Source organism: Scyliorhinus torazame, chromosome 17 (assembly GCF_047496885.1).
Source record: "Scyliorhinus torazame isolate Kashiwa2021f chromosome 17, sScyTor2.1, whole genome shotgun sequence".
Lineage (NCBI taxonomy): Eukaryota > Metazoa > Chordata > Chondrichthyes > Carcharhiniformes > Scyliorhinidae > Scyliorhinus > Scyliorhinus torazame.
In genome coordinates, this window is record NC_092723.1 from 184558935 (window position 1) to 184581474 (window position 22540).

The 22540-nt window shown below is 46.7% G+C and overlaps 1 protein-coding gene across 1 annotated transcript in view; it reads left to right on the forward strand.

The window, feature by feature from the left end:
• gspt1 (G1 to S phase transition 1) overlaps nt 1-22540 on the forward strand; it is a 56577-nt gene that overhangs the window by 16961 nt on the left and 17076 nt on the right. The window contains exons 7-9 of the mRNA XM_072481813.1: nt 7536-7676; nt 20109-20202; nt 21711-21791. Of these exons, the coding sequence (XP_072337914.1) occupies nt 7536-7676; nt 20109-20202; nt 21711-21791 (316 nt within the window). The remainder of the gene's footprint in view (nt 1-7535; nt 7677-20108; nt 20203-21710; nt 21792-22540) is intronic.

Here is a 22540-nt window from a genome sequence, read left to right on the forward strand (position 1 = left end):
AGTTCGACAGATGGGATGAAAGTCTTCTCTGACACCGATCCTTGACGAAATGAGTTTAAGCAATATTTTCGTTTCCTACTGCCTTGGACCTCTCAGTGCAAAACTGATCCTAAATTCATCATAACACTCAGACAATGGCTCATGTGCAAAAATGGAAAACGTTTTGTGAATCAAAAGGAAGTGCTCATTTTACTTTGGAACTGAGGTATATTTTTGGACCAGGGCAGTGGAAACCTTCATAACTCTTTATCTACTGTGCTGTTCCTGATCTTGGTGCGATTGTTGGCATTGGGTATCTCCGAAATGAGTAACATTGTTTGCCCCAACAGTCTTCACCTTTTAATAAACCGAAGATGTCTCCTGAAATTGCAGCATGTTAACATAACTTGTACTGTAAAGTGAAAATTTATGTGGGTCATCTGTAAATGCATGTTTAGATTTCTTGCCATTTTTGACCTCAATAATAACCATGATTCTCCATGGAAGAAATCGGAACAAATTGACAAGAGAGCATTTTCCAACAGTTTTGGGAGCAAGTTTCTTGTTGCCTGGGAATAGTATAAGTGAAGAAAGGCAAATGTTCACAGTCCCTTTAAACTATATCTGCAAATAAATGTCGCTCATTTTAATTGAAAAATAGGTTTGAAATATAAGTATCAGCAGGTCAGACAGTATCTGTGGAGAGAAACAGTATTAATATAGCAGGTCGAGATGGCCATTCATCATTATGATCGTTCTGGTGAAAAGTCATCTCAACCTGGAGTGTTAATTGTTTCTTCCTACAGATGCTGTGTGACCTAAGTATTTCCAGTATTTTTTTATTTCTGATTTCCAACGTTTGCAGTGTTTGCTTTAGTTTGAAACTAGTTGGTACTTCTAATAGTTGGTCTCTGGTCTTATTATCCCACCTGACATTCTTTTTAAAAATAAATTTAGAGTAGCCAATTCATTTTTTCCAGTCAAGGGGCAATTTAGCGTGGCCAATCCACCTACCCTGCATATCTTTGGGTTGTGGGGGCGAAACACTGGGGGAATGTGCAAACTCCACATAGACAGTGACCCAGGGTCGGGATCGAACCTGGGATCTTGGCGTGTGAGGCAGCAGTGCTAACCACCGCCACTGTGCCGCCCTCATCTGACATTCTTATACTTTTTCATTTTTTTAAAGATCGTAGTGGTATGCAAAGACAATGCTGAATTACCACTACTTCTGAGCTTCCCCATTGCCCTGAAATCTCATCTTCTACTTTGTTCAATTGTCTCCCTTTAACAAACCCTGTCTGGTCGTCATGTACCACCCCTGGGATGCACTCCTCTATCCTTGTCGCCATCACTTTGGCCAGCAGCTTGGCATCTACATTTAGGAGGGAGATGGGCCTGTATGACCCGCACTGCAGCGGGTCTTTGTCTCGTTTCAGAATTAACGATATCGTCGCCTCCGACATTGTCGGGGGTAATGTCCCCCTTTCCTTAACCTCATTGAAGGTTCTCGCCAGAAGCGGGGCCAGCAGGTCCATATACCTCCTGTAAAATTCCACTGGGAACCCATCTGGTCCCGGGGCCTTCCCTGCTTGCATATTCCCAATTCCTTTGATCACCTACTCCACCTCAATCTGCGCCCCAAGACCTGCCACCTCCTGCTCCTCCACCCTCGGGAACTCCAGTTGGTCCAAAAAGTGTATCTTTCCCGTCTGGGGGTTGGGACTTATACAACCTGTCATAAAACGTCCTGAACACCTCGTTCACTTTCCCTGCTCTCTGCTCCATCTTTCCCGTTTCGTCCCTAACTTCTCCGATCTCTCTCGCCGCCCCCCCCTCTTTCGAAGTTGTTGGGCCAGCAGCCGACTCGCCTTTTCCCATATTCATATTGTATCCCCTGTGCCTTCCTCCACTGCGTCTCCGCCTTTCCCGTGGTCAGCAGGTCAAACTCCGTCTGTGGTCTTAGTCTTTCCTTCATCCGGGGCCTCCACATACTGCCTATCCACCCTCAGAATTTCCCCAACCAATCTCTCTCTTTCTTTACCCTCTTGTTTCCCCTTGTGGGCTCTAATGGAAATCAGCTCTTCTCTAACCACCGCCTTCAGCGCTTCCCATGCTACCCCCACCTGCACCTCCCCACCATCATTAACCTCCAGGTATCTTTCGATGCATCCCCTCACCCTTCCTCATACCCCCTCGTCCGCCAGTGGTCCCATGTCTAATCTCCAAAGTGGGCGCTGCTCCTTTTCCTCTCCTAGATCCAGATCCACCCAATGGGGCAGCACGGTAGCCTTGTGGATAGCACAATTGCTTCACAGCTCCAGGGTCCCAGGTTCGATTCCGGCTTGGGTCACTGTGTGGAGTCTGCACATCCTCCCCGTGTGTGCGTGGGTTTCCTCCGGGTGCTCCGGTTTCCTCCCACAGTCTAAAGATGTGCAGGTTAGGTGGATTGGCCATGATAAATTGCCCTTAGTGTCCAAAATCGCCCTTAGTGTTGGGTGGCGATACTGGGTTATGGGGATGGGGCGGAGGTGTTGACCTTGGGTGGGGTGCTCTTTCCAAGAGCCGGTGCAGACTCGATGGGCTGAAAGGCCTCCTTCTGCACTAAATTCTATGATAATCTATGATTTCCTTCCTATGAATGTGGGGTGTGATCCGAAAGGGCTATAGCCGAGTACTCTGTTCCTGCCACTTTCGGGATCAGCGCCCTTCCCAAGACAAAAAAGTCTATCCGGGAGTATACTTTATGGACGTGGGAGAAGAAGGGAAACTCTTTCCCCATCGGACTAGCAAATCTCCACGGATCTACCCCTCCCATCTGCTCCATAAATCCCTTAAGCACCTTGGCCGCTGCTGGCCTTCTCCCGGTCCTGGATCTGGACCGGTCCAGCACTGTGTTAAAATCCCCCCCATTACCAAGCTTCCCGCCACCAGGTCTGGGATACGTCCCAGCATTCGCTTCATGAATCCCGCGTCATCCCAGTTCGGGGCGTCTACGTTCACCAGCACCACCGCCTCCCCTTGCAATCTGCCACTCACCATCACGTACCTGCCCCCACTATCCACCACTATGGTTTTAGCCTCGAACGATACCCGTTTCCCCACCAGTATTGCCACCCCCTCTGTTTTTTGCATCTAGCCCTGAGTGGAATACCTGTCCCACCCATCCTTTCCTCAGTCTAACCTGATCCGCCAATTTCAGGTGCGTCTCCTGGAGCATAACCACGTCCGCCTTCAGTCTCTAAGTGCACAAACACCTTTGTCCTCTTAATCGGCCCTTTAAACCTCTCACATTCCACGTGATCAGTCGGGTTGGGGGGCCGTTTACCCCCCCCCCCCCCCCCCTCGTCGACTAGCCACCCCCTTTTTTAAGCCAGCTCCTCACCCAGGTCCCACGCACCCCTCTGTCCCACAGACGGCGCCCTCCCATCCCGACCACCTTGTCTCGTATCAGCTCCCCCTTACCCTCAGCAGCAGCAACCCAGTTAATGCCCCCCCCCCCCCCCCCCCCCGGCTAGATTCCCCTCTAGCTTGATTGCTCCCCCATATTGCTTCCGGGAGTCAGCTAACTCTGGCTGACCTCGGCTTCCCCCGTTTATCCTTTGACCTCCCTGCGTGTGAGGCCCCCTTCCTGTGCCCTTTATCCCGCCTCAATTTCCATAGCGCGGGAAAAAAAACTGTGCTCCCCTCTCGGCCCGCCCCTAATGGCGCAGTTCCCTCATTCGCCTTTTCCACCGGCGCCCACATTTCTTCGTGTACCCCGTCTCTCCTCCCCCCCCCCCCCCCCCCCCCCCCGGGGGGGGGGGGGGGGGGGGGGGGAGAGAAAAAATTCCCCGTCCAATCATTCTTGCATATTAGCCCTCCCCTCTCCTGGCTTTACATTTCTGTGCCACCACCTCGCTACCTCTCTCCAGCCATCAATTTCTCAAGTCTAGTCCAATTTCTCTTCCTGCATGAATGTCCATGCCTCCTCCGCCGTCTCGAAGTAGTGGTGTTTGCCCTGGTGTGTGACCCACAATCTTGCCGGCTGCAGCATCCCAAATTTGACTTTCTTCCTATGGAGCACCGCCTTGGCCCGATTGAAGCTCGCCCTCCTTCTCGCCACCTCCGCACTCCAATCTTGATATACGCGTATCACCGCGTTCTCCCACTTGCTGCTCCGTGTCCTCTTAGCCCAACTCAGGACCATCCCCCTGTCCCTGTAGCGGTGGAACCTCACCACTATTGCTCGTGGTGTTTCCCCTGCCTTTGGTCTTCTCATGAGGACCCGGTACGCTCCCTCCACTCCCAGGGGACCCGTTGGGGCCTCAGCGCCCATTAGAGTATGGAGCATCGTACTCGCATACGCCCCAGCATCAGCCCCCTCTGTCCTTCAGGGAGACCTAAAATCCTTAGATTCTTCCTCCTCGAGCTGTTCTCCAGGGCTTCCAGCATTTCTATGCACTTCTTATGTAGTGCCTCGTGCGTCTCCGTTTTTACCACCAGGCCCTGTATCTCATCTTTGTTCTCTGCTGCCTTTGCCTTCACTCCACGGAGTTCCATCGCCTGGACCTTTTGTGTTTCCTTCAATCCCTCGATTGCCAGTAACATCGGCGCCAGCACCTCTTTCTTGAGCTCCTCCACACATCGTCGGAGGGACTCCTGCTGTTCCGGCCCCATACCATCTGGGCTCCCTTGGCCGCCATCTTGCTTCTCCCTTCTCTTCCCTGCCGCTGCTCCAGAGGATCCTCCACAATCTGGACACTGCTGTCGCTCCTTTCCATCTACACCCGGGGGGACTTCTTTCTTTGTCACCTCACACGGGGTTTGGCCGTAAAAAAATTCCGTTGGGGCTCCCGATAAGAGCGCAAAAGTCCGTTGAAACGGGAGGTGCCGAAATGTGCGGCTTAGCTGGTCATCGCTGCAACCAGAAGTCCCATCTTCTACTTTGTATGTACTGTGTACGTTCCCTTGACCGCAGAAAAATACTTTTCACTGTACTTCGGTACGTGTGACTATAAATGAATCAATCTTTCACTGGTTTCTCTCCAAACTCCCCTCGTCCTTCATATTCATCCTATCCATGAGACCCACCTACTACATCACATCTCTATTGAGTGTTCTAGACAGGTTGACCAGTGTCTATCATCATCCGGCTGGCTGGGACTGCACTCAACTCCCATTCTTGTATATCCAGTTGTAGGCAGAGAATGACACTGCAATGGCTTATTTTCTCAAATACTTTTTGTGTAGAGCAGCACGATGGCGCAGTGGTTAGCATTGCTGCCTCATGGCGCAAGGTCCCGTGTTCGATTCCAGCCCCGGGTCACTGTCTGCATATTCTCCACGTGTCTGCGTGGGTCTCACTCCCATAACCCAAAGATGTTCAGGGTAGGTGGATTGGTCAAGCTAAATTGCCCCATAATTTATAAAAAGAAAAAAAATACTTCTGGTGCTCCCCCCAGTGATTTATCCTTGATTCCTTCCTATTTCTCATCAATATGTTGCCCTTCAGCAGTAACACCCAAAAACACAGCACTAGTTTCCAAATGTACACAGATGACACCCAGCTCTGACTCATTTCACTTCTCTTGAGCCTCCCCCATTGTTTCTTTTGTCATGTTACTTGTCAGATGTCCAAACATGATGGTCTTTGGTTTCCCCCATCATATACTCTGTTCCCTGCCCCCAACTCTATCCCTTTCCCTGGCAACTAAAATCATGACACTAAGGCAAAACTATTCTTGGCAATCTTGGTGTCATATTTGACCCTGAGATGAAGCTTCTGACCATATATCCATGCCATCACTAAGACTGCCTAATTCTGACTGACCTAGATCCGCTCATCTGCTCAAAGCTTTTAGATGTTTGCCCGATATCACTTTGTGGCTCAAATCTTTGCTCCTGTTTCTGTGAAGTACTTTGGGACCTTTTACTTTATTAAAGATGCTGTACAAATACAAGCTGTTCAATCAAATTTTACACTAGTTTTGAATTTTGTACATTGCATTATTTCTATGCCGTCAACAAGAGGATGTTGGATATTTTTTCCTTAAACTGGTGTATTAATCGGTTTAATTTTGCTTTTGACATTTGTATATGAAATTGATTGGAAATCCAAGTGCTGTGAAGGACGTCCAAAACATTGCTTTTCTTGAGCTGGGTGAATCTGATTGATCTAAGTAACTGATTATTTTTGTGCTGGCAGAAGAATACAAATATTTACTATACTTATTACTATATACTCTTATAAAGCCCACTTGAATTAGTTAAAGCAGCATGGATACTCGTCAAAGCCCATTGTTGTATTGGTAACTGTCGAGGCAAAACCTGGTTGAAGAAAAGAATGATAGACGTGATTAACCATTTTCATACACCGTGAATTAGAGTTTAATCTAGTACAAATCCTGGAATCTTCCTGAAATTTAATTTGAGCAATAGGTTGATGGCTCTAATTGTGAGATGGAAAGCATTTTGGTGGCAAAGCTAAAATGAACCACTCTGCTGCTGATTAGTTCTACAATTTGGTCATCACTCTATTTTAATAAGTATCATAAGTTGGAATTGCATGTATTGTGTTCAAATGTTTGTTGTAAGGTTTTCCAAAAGCTCACTAATTAGAAGCAACTGGTACTCCACCCTGGGCTGGTGCGTGGTCAATTCTAGCCCCACTTGACCTGGTCTCATAATACATGTGAAATTAGATTTTATATGAATACTCATGTCTTTGGTTGTGTTAAACTGACTGCAGTCACCAGGTTTGTGATATTTATACACTACTGTCTTATTAATAGTAATTATAATTAAATGGGCAAAAAATAGAATTGGCTGTCTACTATCTGATTTCCTCCCCCCCACACACGCGCACACTGACAAACAGGGGGGGAAAGGGTGGTTGAGAGGCAAATAAAAGGATAAGAATCTGATTCAGATGGTTGTTTTCCAGTTAGTTTCTTTCTCCAGGTTGAACCTCTTGTTGGGTACTTTCTTTTCCTTCAGCTTTTTATGATATTCACTCCAGACTCTTGAGAGCAGGCAACTGGCAGCAGAGAGGGTGAAAACGCAGCTCCTCCACCTTCAAAGGTCTAGGGCTTCTGGCAGATTCTCTCTAGGGGGGAAGAAACACCTGGCAAGAACCAATTGCTGACTCTTGTCAGGCAGAACACCCCCTAGCCAACCCACTGTTGTCAGTTAGCCAATCAAACTGACTTCCTCCTAAACCGGTTCCTAAGATCCACTCGGTGCCGACAAGTCTGGTTTCTCCTCTCCAAAATACAAAACCTCGTGGCAAGCACTCTTCTGCTTAAAGGCACATTCCGATTATGGGTCCACGGACCAAAAATATAAAAATAAACAAAATGGGAACAAAGGCAACAAACAGGAAGGACTCTTGAGCAATAAATATTGTTGCCCCACCAAGGCAGCCATTTTGAATGTTTCTAGCTTATGTAGTCTAGTCAATATCTAATAGTATTGGAAATGGAAATAGACACTCAACTGAATTTGAGCAAACTGAAATGTTTTGCCACAGAGGCATTGTCTTGCTGTAGATCAAACTCAATTTTCGTCTCTCGCAGGTATGAAGAATGCAAAGAAAAACTTGTGCCATTTTTGAAGAAAGTTGGTTTCAATCCGAAGAAGGATATTCACTTTATGCCTTGCTCTGGACTAACTGGCGCAAACCTAAAAGAACGAGCTGACAACTGCTCTTGGTACACGTAAGTATACATAGAATAGAGGTTGGCAATTAAAAGTAGACAAAAGAGAAAGAAGCAATAACGTAGTGCTGCTAAAATGTGTGTGTGGGGGGGGGGGCTGAAGTGACATTTTAGATCCTTTTAGGAATTCTCCAGTCAAGTTGATTTCTCCATATCGGTGTGCAAACATTATATCCTTGGTTACACCATCTAAGTTCTAGGGCTGTCATAAGAACAGACAAATTGGGAGCAGAAGTAGGCCGTTTGGCCCCTTGAGCATGCTCTGCCATTCTATAAGATCATGGCAGATCTGATTGTGGCCCCAACTACACATTCCTGTCCACCCATGATAACATGGAATCGTGGGGGTGGGCCATTTGGCCCTTCGAGCATGTTCCACCATTCAGTTAGATCATAGCTGATCCTCTTCAACGCCATTTTTATCTACTATCCCTGTATCCCTTGATGTCAAAATGATGTTAAAACTGCCTAGTTTGGGGTCATTAGTAAGTTGATACGTTTCAATGGCCATTCTTCTAAACTAGAGAATACAAACTCCGTTTCCTCAATCTCTCCAAGGACAATCCTGCATCCCAGGATTTTGCCAGTGGACCTCGACTGCAGTCCCTCCCTGGCAAAAACTTTTAGATAAGGAGGCCAAAATTGTACACTACTTCAGGTGAAGTCTGACCAAGAGCTGGTCAATTGCAGCAAGATTTTTACTCCTGTACTTTAATCCCCTTGCTAATTGATTGTTGAACCTGCATAGTTGTTTGTGATTCCTGAACAAGGACACCAGGTCCCTTTGGGCATCTACACTTCTCAATCTTTCATCATAGATCATAGAATCATAGAAGTTTACAGCATGGAAACAGGCCCTTCGGCCCAACCAGTCCATGCCGCCCAGTTTTTACCATTAAGCTAGTCCCAGTTGCCCGCACTTGGCCCATAACCCTCTATACCCATCTTACCCATGTAACCATCTAAATGCTTTTTAAAAGACACAATTGTACCCGCCTCTACTACTACCTCTGGCAGCCCATTCCAGACACTCACTACCCTCTGAGTGAAGAAATTGCCCCTCTGGGCCCTTCTGAATCTCTCCCCTCTCACCTTAAACCTATGCCCTCTAGTTTTAGACTCCCCTACCTTTGGGAAAAGATGTTGACTACCTACCTTATCTATGCCCCTCATTATTTTATAGACCTCTATAAGATCACCCCTAAGCCTCCTACGCTCCAGGGAAAAAAGTCCCAGTCTATCCAGCCTCTCCTTATAACTCAAACCATCAAGTCCCGGCAACATCCTAGTAAATCTTTTCTGCACTCTTTCTAGTTTAATAATATCCTTTCTATAATAGGGTGACCAGAACTGCACACAGTATTCCAAGTGTGGCCGTACCAATGTCTTGTACAACTTCAACAAGACGTCCCAACTCCTATATTCAATGTTCTGACCAATGAAACCAAGCATGCCGAATGCCTTCTTCACCACCCTGTCCACCTGCGACTCCACCTTCAAGGAGCTATGAACCTGTACTCCTAGATCTCTTTGTTCTATAACTCTCCCCAACGCCATACCATTAACTGAGTAGGTCCTGGCCTGATTCGATCTACCAAAATGCATCACCTCACATTTATCTAAATTAAACTCCATCTGCCATTCGTCGGCCCACTGGCCTAATTGATCAAGATCCCGTTGCAATCCTAGATAACCTTCTTCACTATCCACTGTGCCACCAATCTTGGTGTCATCTGCAAACTTACTAACCATGCCTCCTAAATTCTCATCCAAATCATTAATATAAATCACAAATAACAGTGGACCCAGCACCGATCCCTGAGGCACACCACTGGTCACAGGCCTCCAGTTTGAAAAACAACCCTCTACAACCACCCTGTGCCTTCTGTCGTCCAGCCAATTTTGAATCCAATTGGCAACCTCACCCTGGATCCCGTGAGCTTTAACCTTCTGCAACAACCTACCATGCGGTACCTTGTCAAAGGCTTTGCTAAAGTCCATGTAGACAACGTCTACTGCACTGCCCTCATCTACCTTCTTGGTCACTCCCTCAAAAAACTCAATCAAATTTGTGAGACATGATTTTCCACGCACAAAGCCATGCTGACTGCCCCGAATCAGTCCTTGCCTCTCTAAATGCTTGTAGATCCTGTCTCTCAGAATACCTTCTAGCAACTTACCTACTACAGACGTTAGGCTCACCGGTCTGTAGTTCCCAGGCTTTTCCCTGCTGCCCTTCTTAAACAAGGGCACAACATTCGCCACTCTCCAATCTTCAGGCACCTCACCTGTGGCTGCCGATGATTCAAATATCTCGGTTAGGGGACCCGCAATTTCCTCCCTAGCCTCCCACAACATCCTGGGATACATTTCATCAGGTCCCGGGGATTTATCTACCTTGATGCGCTTTAAGACTTCCAGCACCACCTCCTCTGTAATATGCACACTTCTCAAGACATCACTATTTATTTCCCTTAGTTTCCTAACATCCATGCCTTTCTCCACCGTGAATACCGATGAGAAATATTCATTCAGGATCTCACCCAACTCTTGTGGCTCTGCACATAGATGCCCTTGTTGATCCTTAAGATATTTCATTTCATTTCAGAAATATTCTGTCTTTTGTTTTGACCAAAGTGGCTAACTTCAGTTACATTATTTCCGATCACATTATGTCCCATCTGCCATTCTTGCCCATTCACGTGGCCTGTCTTAAGTCTCCTTGCAATCTGCTTTCAACTTGTATTCCTGTCTAGTTTGGGGTCATTAGCAAATGTGGAACTATTACATTTGGCTCCCACATCATCCAAATCATTTGTATTGATTGTGAATAGATGTGGCCCAACACTGATTCTTGCGGTATCCCACTGGTAACTGCCTGCCACCCTGGAAATGACCCATTTGTTTTCTGTCAGTTAACCAATTCTCAATCCATAGCAATATATTACCCCCAATACCATACCCTCCAACTTTGTTTACTAACTTATAAAAAGTCTACTGCAAATCCAGATACACCATATCCACTGGTTCTCCTTATCTACGCTACAGGTAACACTTGAGAGAGCTCCCAATAGATTAGTATCCCTTCAAGATCCATGTAGACTTTGTCCAATCATCATTGTTGTTCTTGTTATCACATTCTTTATAATTCTAATGTTTTCCCTACTATTGATGTCAAACTAACAAGTCTAAAGTTCTGTTTTCTCTCTCCCTCCCTTTAAATAGTGGGGTTACATTTGCTACTTTCCAGTCTGCAGGAGCATTTACAGAATCTAAATTTTGAAAGATAACCAGCAATGTATCCACTATCTGTCATTCCCTTCAACACTCTGGGATATAACTGATCTGGTCCAAGGAATTTATCATTGCCAATCTTTTCATTTTCACATACTAAAGAAGCTTTTACAGTCTGCCTTTGTTTCTTGCTAGCTTGCATTCAAACGTTATAGGCCAGTGAGCTTAACTTCGGTAGTAGGGAAGATGCTGGAATCTATCATCAAGGAAGAAATAGCGAGGCATCTGGATGGAAATTGCCCCATTGGGCAGACGCAGCATGGGTTCATAAAGGGCAGGTCGTGCCTAACTAATTTAGTGGAATTTTTTGAGGACATTAACAGTGCAGTAGATAACGGGGAGCCAATGGATGTGGTATATCTGCATTTCCAGAAAGCCTTTGACAAGGTGCCACACAAGGTTGCTGCATAAGATAAAGCTGCATGGCATTAAGGGTAAAGTAGTAGCATGGATAGAGGATTGGTTAATTAATAGAAAGCAAAGAGTGGGGATTAATGGGTGTTTATCTGGTTGGCAATCAGTAGCTAGTGGTGTCCCTCAGGGATTAGTGTTGGGCCCACAATTGTTCACAATTTACATAGATGATTTGGAGTTGGGGACCAAGGGCAATGTGTCCAAGTTTGCAGACAACACTAAGATGAGTGGTAAAGCAAAAAGTGCAGAGGATATCGGAAGTCTGCAGAGGGATTTGGATAGGTTAAGTGAATGGGCTAGGGCCTGTCAGATGGAATACAATGTTGACAAATGTGAGGTTATCCATTTTATTTAAATTTTATTATTTAAATGATAAAATATTAAAACATGCTGCTATGCAGAGAGACCTGGGTGTGCTAGTGCATGAGTCGCAAAAAGTTGGTTTACAGGTGCAACAGGTGATTAAGAAGGCGAATGGAATTTTGTCCTTCATTGCTCGAGGGATGGAGTTTAAGACTAGGGAGGTTATGCTGCAATTGTATAAGGTGTTAGTGAGGCCATACCTGGAGTATTGTTCAGTTTTGGTCTCCTTACCTGAGAAAGGACGTACTGGTGCTGGAGGGTGTGCAGAGGAGATTCACTAGGTCAATCCCAGAGCTGAAGGGGTTGGATTACGAGGAGAGGTTGAGTAGACTGGGACTGTACTTGTTGGAATTTAGAAGGATGAGGGGGGATCTTATAAAAACATATAAAATTATGAAGGGAATAGATAGGATAGATGTGGGCAGGTTGTTTCAACTGGCGGGTGAAAGCAGAACTAGGGGGCATAGCCTCAAAATAAGGGGAAGTAGATTTAAGACTGAGTTTAGGAGGAACTTCTTCACCCATAGGGTTGTGAATCTGGAATTCCTTGCCCTGTGAAGCAGCTGAGGCTCCTTCATTAAATGTTTATAAGATAAAGATAGTTTTTTGAAGAATAAAGGGATTAAGGGTTATGGTGTTCGGGCCGGAAATTGGAGCGGAGTCCGCAAGATCAGCCATGATCTCAATGAATGGCGGAGCAGGCTCGAGGGGCCAGATGGCCTACTCCTGCTCCTAGTTCTTATGTTTTCCTTCAGTTTCTTGGTCCTTTTCTGGATTCCAAATTGCTCCGAATCACAGAATAATACAGTGCAGAAGAGGCCCTTTGGCCTATAGAATCTGCACTGACACATGCGAAACGCCTGACCTGCCTACCTCATCCCATTTGCCCTCACTTGGCCCATAGCCTTGAATGTTATGATGTACCAAGTGCTCATCCAGGTAGTTTTTTGTGAGGCAACCTGTCTCTACCACCCAGGCAGTGCATTCCAGACCGTCACCACCCTTTGGGTAAAATATTTCTTCAAATTCCCCCGAACTTTCCCTCCTGCCCCTCACGTTGAACTTATGTTCCCTCACAACTGACCCTTCAACCAAGGGGAACAGCTGTTCCCTATCCACTCAGTCTCTGTCCCTCATAATCTTGTACACCTCGATCAGGTCGCCCCTCAGTCTTCTCTGCTCCAACAAAAACAACCCAAGCCTGTCCAACCCCTCTTCATAACTTTTTTTTTTAAATAATATTTTATTGAAAATTTTTGGTCAACCAACACAGTACATTGTGCATCCTTTACACAACATTGTAACAATACAGATAATAATGACCTTTTTAAATTTAAACAAAAACAACAACAAATAAATAAATATTAAATAACAAAAAATAAAAACTAGCCCTAATTGGCAACTGCCTTGTCTCAGGCCCCCATCCCCCCCCCCCCCCCCCCCCCCCCCCCCAAAGTCCTGGGCCGCTGCTGCTGCTGCCTTTGTTCTCCCCTATCTATCTTTCCGCAAGATATTCGACGAACGGTTGCCACCGCCTAGTAAACCCTTGAGCCGACCCCCTTAGGACGAACTTAATCCGCTCTAACTTTATGAACCCCGCCATATCATTTATCCAGGTCTCCACCCCCGGGGGCTTGGCTTCTTTCCACATTAGCAATATTCTGCGCCGGGCTACTAGGGACGCAAAGGCCAAAACATCGGCCTCTTTCGCCTCCTGCACTCCCGGCTCTTGTGCAACCCCAAATATAGCCAACCCCCAGCTTGGTTCGACCCGGACTCCTACTACTTTCGAAAGCACCTTTGTCACCCCCATCCAAAACCCCTGTAGTGCCGGGCATGACCAAAACATATGGGTATGATTCGCTGGGCTTCTCGAGCACCTCGCACACCTATCCTCCACCCCAAAAAATTTACTGAGCCGTGTTCCAGTCATATGTGCCCTGTGTAATACCTTAAACTGAATCAGGCTTAGCCTGGCGCTCGAGGACGACGAGTTTACCCTGTTTAGGGCATCTGCCCACATCCCCTCCTCAATCTCCTCCCCTAGCTCTTCTTCCCATTTCCCTTTTAGTTCGTCCATCATAGTCTCCCCTTCGTCTCTCATTTCCCTATATATATCCGACACCTTACCGTCCCCCACCCATTTCTTTGAGATGACTCTGTCCTGCACCTCTTGTGTCGGGAGCTGCGGGAATTCCCTCACCTGTTGCCTCGCAAAAGCCCTCAATTGCATGTACCTGAATGCATTCCCTTGGGGCAACCCATATTTCTCGGTCAGCGCTCCCAGACTCGCGAACTTCCCATCCACAAATAGATCTTTCAATTGCGTTATACCTGCTCTTTGCCACATTCCATATCCCCCATCCATTCCCCCCGGGGCAAACCTATGGTTGTTTCTTATCGGGGACCCCCCCAGTGCTCCGGTCTTTCCCCTATGTCGTCTCCACTGTCCCCAAATCTTCAGTGTAGCTACCACCACCGGACTCGTGGTATAGTTCCTTGGTGAGAACGGCAATGGGGCTGTCACCATAGCCTGCAGGCTGGTCCCCCTACAGGACGCCCTCTCTAATCTCTTCCACGCCGCTCCTTCCTCCTCTCCCATCCACTTACTCACCATTGAAATATTAGCGGCCCAATAATACTCACTTAGGCTCGGTAGTGCCAGCCCCCCCCCTATCCCTACTACGCTGTAAGAATCCCTTCCTCACTCTCGGAGTCTTCCCGGCCCAAACAAAACCCATGATACTCTTTTCTATCCTTTTGAAAAAAGCCTTCGTGATCACCACCGGGAGACACTGAAACACAAAGAGGAATCTCGGGAGGACCACCATCTTAACCGCCTGCACCCTCCCTGCCATTGACAATGCTACCATATCCCATCTCTTGAAATCTTCCTCCATCTGTTCCACCAACCGCGTCAAATTTAGCCTGTGCAATGTGCCCCAATTCTTAGCTATCTGGATCCCCAGGTAACGAAAGTCTCTTGTTACCTTCCTCAACGGTAGGTCTTCTATTTCTCTACTCTGCTCCCCTGGATGCACCACAAACAGCTCACTCTTCCCCATGTTCAATTTATACCCTGAAAAATCACCAAACTCCCCAAGTATCCGCATTATTTCTGGCATCCCCTCCGCTGGATCCGCCACATATAGTAGCAGATCATCCGCATATAAAGATACCCGGTGTTCTTCTCCTCCCCTAAGTATTCCCCTCCATCCCTTGGAACCTCTCAGCGCTATCGCCAGGGGCCCAATCGCCAGTGCAAACAGTAATGGGGACAGAGGACATCCCTGCCTTGTCCCTCTATGGAGCCGAAAATATGCCGATCCCCGTCCATTCGTGACCACACTCGCCACTGGGGCCCTATACAACAGCTGCACCCATCTAACATACCCCTCTCCGAACCCAAATCTCCTCAACACCTCCCACAGATAATCCCACTCCACTCTATCAAATGCTTTCTCGGCATCCATCGCCGTTTCACCCTCTGGTGGGGCCATCATCATTACCCCTAACAACCTCCGTATGTTCGTGTTCAGCTGTCTCCCCTTCACAAACCCAGTTTGGTCCTCATGAACCACCCCCGGGACACATTCCTCTATTCTCATTGCCATTACCTTGGCCAAGACCTTGGCATCTACATTGAGGAGGGAGATTGGTCTGTAGGACCCGCATTGTAGCAGATCCTTTTCCTTCTTTAAAAGTAGCGATATCGTTGCTTCTGACATAGTCGGGGGCAGTTGTCCCCTTTCCTTTGCCTCGTTAAGGGTCCTCGTCAGTAGCGGGGCGAGCAAGTCCAAATATTTTCTGTAAAATTCAACTGTGAATCCGTCCGGTCCCGGGGCCTTTCCCGTCTGCATGTTCCTAATTCCTTTCACCACTTCTTCTACCGTGATCTGTGCTCCCAATCCCATCCTTTCCTGCTCTTCCACCTTGGGAATTTCCAGCCGATCCAAAAACTCCATCATTCTCTCCCTCCCATCCGGGGGTTGATCTTCATACAATTTTTTATAAAATGTCTTAAACACTTCATTCACTCTCTCCGCTCCCCGCTCCGTCTCTCCATCTTCGTCTCTCACCCCCCCTATTTCCCTCGCTGCTCCCCTTTTCCTCAATTGGTGTGCCAGCAATCTGCTCGCCTTCTCTCCATATTCATACTGTACACCCTGCGCCTTCCTCCATTGTGCCTCTGCAGTGCCTGTGGTCAGCAAGTCAAATTCCACATGCAGCCTTTGCCTTTCCCTATACAGTCCCTCCTCCGGTGCTTGCGCATACTGTCTGTCCACCCTCAAAAGTTCTTGCAACAACCGCTCCCGTTCCTTTCTCTCCTGCTTCCCTTTATGTGTCCTTATTGATATCAGCTCCCCCCTAACCACCGCCTTCAACGCCTCCCAGACCACTCCCACCTGAACCTCCCCATTGTCATTGAGTTCCAAGTACTTTTCAATGCATCCCCTCACCCTTAAGCACACCCCCTCATCCGCCATTAGTCCCATGTCCATTCTCCAGGGTGGACGCCCTCTTGTTTCCTCCCCTATCTCCAAGTCTACCCAGTGTGGGGCATGATCCGAAATGGCTATAGCCGTATATTCCGTTCCCCTCACCCTCTGGATCAATGCCCTACCCAACACAAAAAAGTCTATGCGTGAATAGACTTTATGGACATAGGAGAAAAACGAGAACTCCTTACTCCTAGGTCTACTGAATCTCCACGGGTCCACCCCTCCCATCTGCTCCATAAAATCCTGAAGCACCTTGGCTGCTGCCGGCCTCCTACCAGTCCTGGACTTCGACCTATCCAGCCTTGGTTCCAACACCGTGTTAAAGTCTCCCCCCCATTATCAGCTTTCCGGTCTCTAGGTCTGGGATGCGTCCTAGCATTCGCCTCATAAAATTGGCATCGTCCCAATTCGGGGCATACACGTTTACCAACACCACCATCTCTCCCTGTAATTTGCCACTCACCATCACGTATCTGCCCCCGTTATCCGCCACTATAGTCTTTGCCTCGAACATTACCCGCTTCCCCACTAATATAGCCACCCCCCTGTTTTTCGCATCCAGCCCCGAATGGAACACCTGCCCTACCCATCCTTTGCGCAACCTAACCTGATCTATCAGTTTCAGGTGCGTTTCCTGTAACATGGCCACATCTGCTTTAAGTTTCTTAAGGTGTGCGAGTACTCGTGCCCTCTTTATCGGCCCGTTAAGCCCCCTCACGTTCCACGTGATCAGCCGAGTTGGGGGGCTTCCCACCCCCCCACCCCCCCCTTGCCGGTTAGCCATCATCTTTTTCCAGCTTCTCGCCCAGTTCCCACGCAGCTGTATTTCTCCCAGACGGTGCCCCCCGCCCATCCTTTCCCGTACCCACTCCCCCCTTTCCCCAGCAGCAGCAACCCAGTAATTCCCCCCTCTTCTCCCCCCCCCGCTAGACCCCCCGCTAGCGTAATTACTCCCCCCATGTTGCTCCCAGAAGTCAGCAAACTCTGGCTGACCTCGGCTTCCCCCCGTGATCACGGCTCGCCCCGTGCGGCGCCCCCTCCTTCCTGCTTCTCTATTCCCGCCATAATTATCATAGCGCGGGAACCAAGCCCGCGCCTCTCCCTCGGCCCCGCCTCCCATGGCTAACGCCCCATCTCCTCTCCCTCCCCACCTCCCCCCATCACCACCTGTGGGAGAAAGAAAAGTTACCATACCGCAGGATTAATCATACAATCCCTCTTCGCCCCCCCCCCCCCCCCCCCCCCCCTCGTCCCACCACTTTGTCCAAACGTTCATTTTCGTAGTCCAATCATTCCAATTTTTCTTCTACAATAAAAGTCCACGCTTCATCCGCCGTCTCAAAGTAGTGGTGCCTCCCTTGATATGTGACCCACAGTCTTGCCGGTTGCAGCATTCCAAACTTTATCTTTTTTTTGTGAAGTACCGCTTTGGCCCGATTAAAGCTCGCCCTCCTTCTCGCCACCTCCGCACTCCAATCTTGATAGACGCGGATCACCGCGTTCTCCCATTTACTACACCGAGTTTTCTTCGCCCATCTAAGGACCATTTCTCTATCCTTAAAACGGAGAAATCTCACCACTATGGCTCTGGGAGCTTCTCCTGCTCTCGATCCTCGCACCATAACTCGGTATGCTCCCTCCACCTCCAACGGACCCGTCGGGGCCTCCACTCCCATTAACGAGTGCAGCATCGTGCTCATATATGCCCCGACGTCCGCCCCCTCCACACCTTCAGGAAGGCCAAGAATCCTCAAGTTGTTCCTCCTTGCGTTATTTTCCAGTGCCTCCAACCTCTCCACAGATCGTTTCTGGTGTGCCTCCTGTATCTCCGACTTCACCACCAGGCCCTGTATATCGTCCTCATTCTCGGCTGCCTTCGCCTTCACGACCCGAAGCTCCTGCTCCTGGGTCTTTTGTTCCTCTTTCAGCCCTTCAATCGCCTGTAATATCGGGGCCAACAACTCTTTCTTCATTTCCTTTTTTATCTCCTCCACGCAGCGTTTCAAAAACTCTTGTTGTTCAGGGCCCCATATGAAACTGCCACCTTCCGACGCCATCTTGGTTTCTGCTTGCCTTCCTTGCCGTTGTTCCAAAGGATCCGCTGCAATCCGGCCACTTTCCTCTCCTTTTTCCATCCGTGTCCAGGGGGAACACCCTTCTGGTTTACCGCACGGTGTTTTCAGCCGTTAAAATTGCTGTTGGGGCTCCTATCAAGAGCCCAAAAGTCTATTTCACAGGGAGCTGCCGAAACGTGCGACTCAGCTGGTCATCGCCGCACCCGGAAGTCCCTCTTCATAACTTAATGTTCCATCCCCGGCAACATTCTGATGAAACGCCTCTGCACCCCCTCCAGTGTAATCACATCCTTCCTATAATGTGGCGACCAGAATTGCACACACTACTCCAGCTGTGGACTCACCAAATTTCTATACAACTCCAACATGACCTCCCTGCTTTTGTAATCTATGCCTCAATTGTTTCAAATGGTTCAGTAATTGCTGGGCTGTCCTGTTGTGGTACTTTTCTGTTTCTGCTAACTCTCAGCATCTATGATCTCTGTAACCCTCGCCCGAGCCAACTTCGTGGCTTTCCAGGTTCCATCCAAGTACTTGAAAGCGAGAAAAGATTTTCTCTCCTCCTTGCCTTCTAAAATAATTCAACTTCCAATGACTATAGCTATTATAAGTTAGAGTTTAATGAGTTTGCTGTGGATCCTAAATCAAGTGGCAGTGGTGCAACTTAGGATGTGCAGAACAAAAAAAGTGGTTCAATGATCTTAAGTTACAGGAAAAGGAATCCCAAATATTATCGTGTACAACATTTCTCGGCTTCTGCTTTTCTCTCTCTTCAGCCATCTCTTTTCCCCCTTTGCTTCCACCTGCACCTTGGTGTTACATGTGGCTTGATCCCATTTTTAAATACTTGCAAGTGAAATGAAATGAAAATCGCTTATCGTCACAAGTAGGCTTCAAATGAAGTTACTGTGAAAAGCCCCTAGTCGCCACATTCCGGCGCCTGTTCGGGGAGGCTGATACGGGAATTGAACCGTGCTGCTGGCCTGCCTTGGTCTGCTTTCAAAGCCAACAAATTAGCCCTATGCTAAACAGCCCCTTCAAGTGTAACTTCAAGCAGCAGGAAAGGTGATTAATGATATAGTTGCAACTCCTGTTTTTGAAGAACCAACGTTCCTTTTTTTTTTTTTGGACTGATTATATGCTGCAGTGTGAACATGTTTGTTTTGATGAATGATGTATGTTAATCTGAGAGATCAAATGATTGTGGTTGGAAAATGTGTACTGGTGTCATTATCCATGACAAGAGGTTGGTGAATTAACTTGCAGTTTTTGGGTATATTCGCCTACATGCTTTTCTGAACAAACTTTGGTTAAGTACATAAAATATAATTTCCAATATTTTCATTGTTCATTTGAGAATGTATTGTACATATCAGTGATGCAGTTCCTAGTGTCTAATTCAAGTAGGCACTTTGTTAATATTTGCCAATGCACAATGAAAATATTGGAAATTATATTGTGTAGAGGTGGATAAAATGGTAAATTTAAGTATTTTCAAGATGTTTAGAAAGGGGCAGAAAATGTTGCATTGTTTTGACAGACAAATCATTGGTAAGTAATCAGTGGAGCCTGGTGCATTTGTTTTGGAAAAATTACCATGAAGTGCAATTTTGTAAAGACAAGTAAAATGCTTATCCAAATAATTTCTGCTACCTATTCATTTCAAGAATGACCAGCAACTAATTCATTTGAAATATAAAAGTGTAATAAAGATCTTTTTTTAAAAACTTGCTTAAAATCTAGCTGTTATAATTAACATGTTTTCCTTCTTTCCCCCCCTCCAGTGGGTTACCATTTATTCCCTATCTGGACAATTTGCCACATTTCAATAGGATATCCAATGGGCCTGTACGAGTACCAATTGTAGATAAATATAAGGTAAGCTAAAAGCAAGCCATGGGCTGCTTTATTAAATTCCAAATACTCAACATGCCTTACAACCTGTGCTTTATCACTAGAATGACCAACTACCGATTAGAGTTGTGATTGAAACGTTGTTTGGCCAAATACCCAAACAATTTAATTATCGTTTTGTAGGCAGCACGGTGGCGCAGTGGGTTAGCACTCACGGCGCCGAGGTCCCAGGTTCGATCCCGGCTCTGGGTCACTGTCCGTGTGGAGTTTGCACATTCTCTCCGGGTTTGCGTGGGTTTCGCCCCCACAACCCAAAAAGATGTGCAAAGTAGGTGGTTTGGACACATTAAATTATCCCTTAATTGGGAAAAAATTAATTGTGCACTCTAAATTTGTAAAAATAAAAGAAAATTATCTTTTTATTAGGTAATGGTCAATTTATCTGACCTGGAAAGATTCTGGATTGACCACCTCAATGTTGTGGCATAATGACATGCATGTTCCTACCGAGTGTCATCCAAGCCAATATTACAGTGCATTAATTAAGATGAGCGGTGGTCACATCCATCACTCATTTATGGTTAGCCAGCATTGAGCCTGTATTTAGGGAATCTCCAATTCTTGCCTTTGGCCATCTGGCCTCCTACCACCTCAGGCTTAGGCATAATTTGTTTAATGCTCCTGTGAAGTGCTTTGGAGCAACTCACCATATTAAAGGTGCTATATAAATATATTGCTGAGATTTAAAATGGACTTAGAGGCAGCACGGTAGCACAAGTGGACAGCACTGTGACTTCACAGCTCCAGGGTCCCAGGTTCGATTCCCGGCATGGGTCACTGTCTGTGCGGAGTCTGCACGTTCGCCCCGTGTCTGCGTGGGTTCCCTCCGGGTGTTCCGGTTTCCTCCCACAGTCCAAAGACGTGCAGGTTAGGTGGATTGGCCATGATAAAATTGCCCTTAGTGACCCAAAAAAAAATGTTAGGAAGGGTTATTGGGTTACGGGGATGGGGTGGAAGTGAGGGCTTAAGTGGGTTGGTGCAGATTCGATGGGCCAAATGGCCTCCTTCTGCACTGTTATGTTCTATAATTGCAATACTGCCATTATATTTTTGGCAGTGATATCTAGTGGCCTTGTCTGCATGTACATCCTGACAGATATCTGATTGATCCTTGGTCTGCAAATGAAATGGTAATTAGAAGAAATTGAAGCTACCTTGGAACATCTTGGTTCAGAGATTCATAGCTGTGATAGGAAAAACATTAAAAATTGGGCACAATTTTTTGTTTTAATTTTATTTTTCTGTTTTGAATATAGACCATTTTCAATTGTAGTTACAAGAAACCTTGTTTTTTGTGAAGCAATTTTGATCTCAAAACCGCTCTTTAAATGTGGATTATTGAATAAAAGGGATGTTGGGGGTAACAAATTTAGTTGATGACATGAGTAGCTCGTATGTGGTAATTTGTACTTTAAATTGTTCTGACTGAATAATTAATTCTTGTGTAAGAAAATTTTCATTTTCTTTTCTAGGATATGGGTACTGTGGTTCTAGGCAAACTAGAATCTGGATTAATTGGAAAAGGACACCAACTTGTCATGATGCCAAACAAAGTAAGTAAACCTAATTATTACATGTGTTTCTGAAATATAAAAATTCAATTAGACATTTTGCGTGCCTCATTCAATATGGTTGCAAGTGTCTGTTGGGCACTCGCATACCAACGTACATATTTCAGGCACAATATTTTCACATGGGCAGCTCGGTGCAGGTTAGATGTATTGGCCATGCTAAATTAAATTGCCCTTGGTGTCCAAAAAAAAGGTTCGGAGGGATTATTGGGTTATGGGGATAGGGTGGAAGTGAGGACTTAAGTGGGTCGGTGCACTCTCGATGGGTCGAATGGCCTCCTTCTGCACAGTGTGTTCTATAACCAAAATTATTCATCAAGCCAAGTTATTGGACTTTCTTGTAGATGTTTGTATTTCTTGCAAGGCTGAGCTTTTGCTCAGCTCTAGTTTCTCTGAGAAGATAGATCTGCTTTCAGTTGTCAAAATCCTTGTTCAGTGGCTCTTTTGTGATGGGCAATAACATTTATTTTTAGGATTAGTTAAAATCCAGGCAGCACGGTGGTGCAGTGGTTAGCACTGCAGCCTCATGGAGCTGAGGTTCCGGGTTCGATCCCAGCCCCGGGTCATTGTCCGTGCGGAGTTTGCACCTTCTCCACATGTCTGCATGGGTCTCGCCCCCACAACCCAAAGATGTGCAGGATAGGTGGATTGGCGACGCTAAATTTCCCTTAATTGGGGGGGAAAAAAGAATTGGGTATTCAAAATTTATTTTTACATTTTTCAAAAAAGAT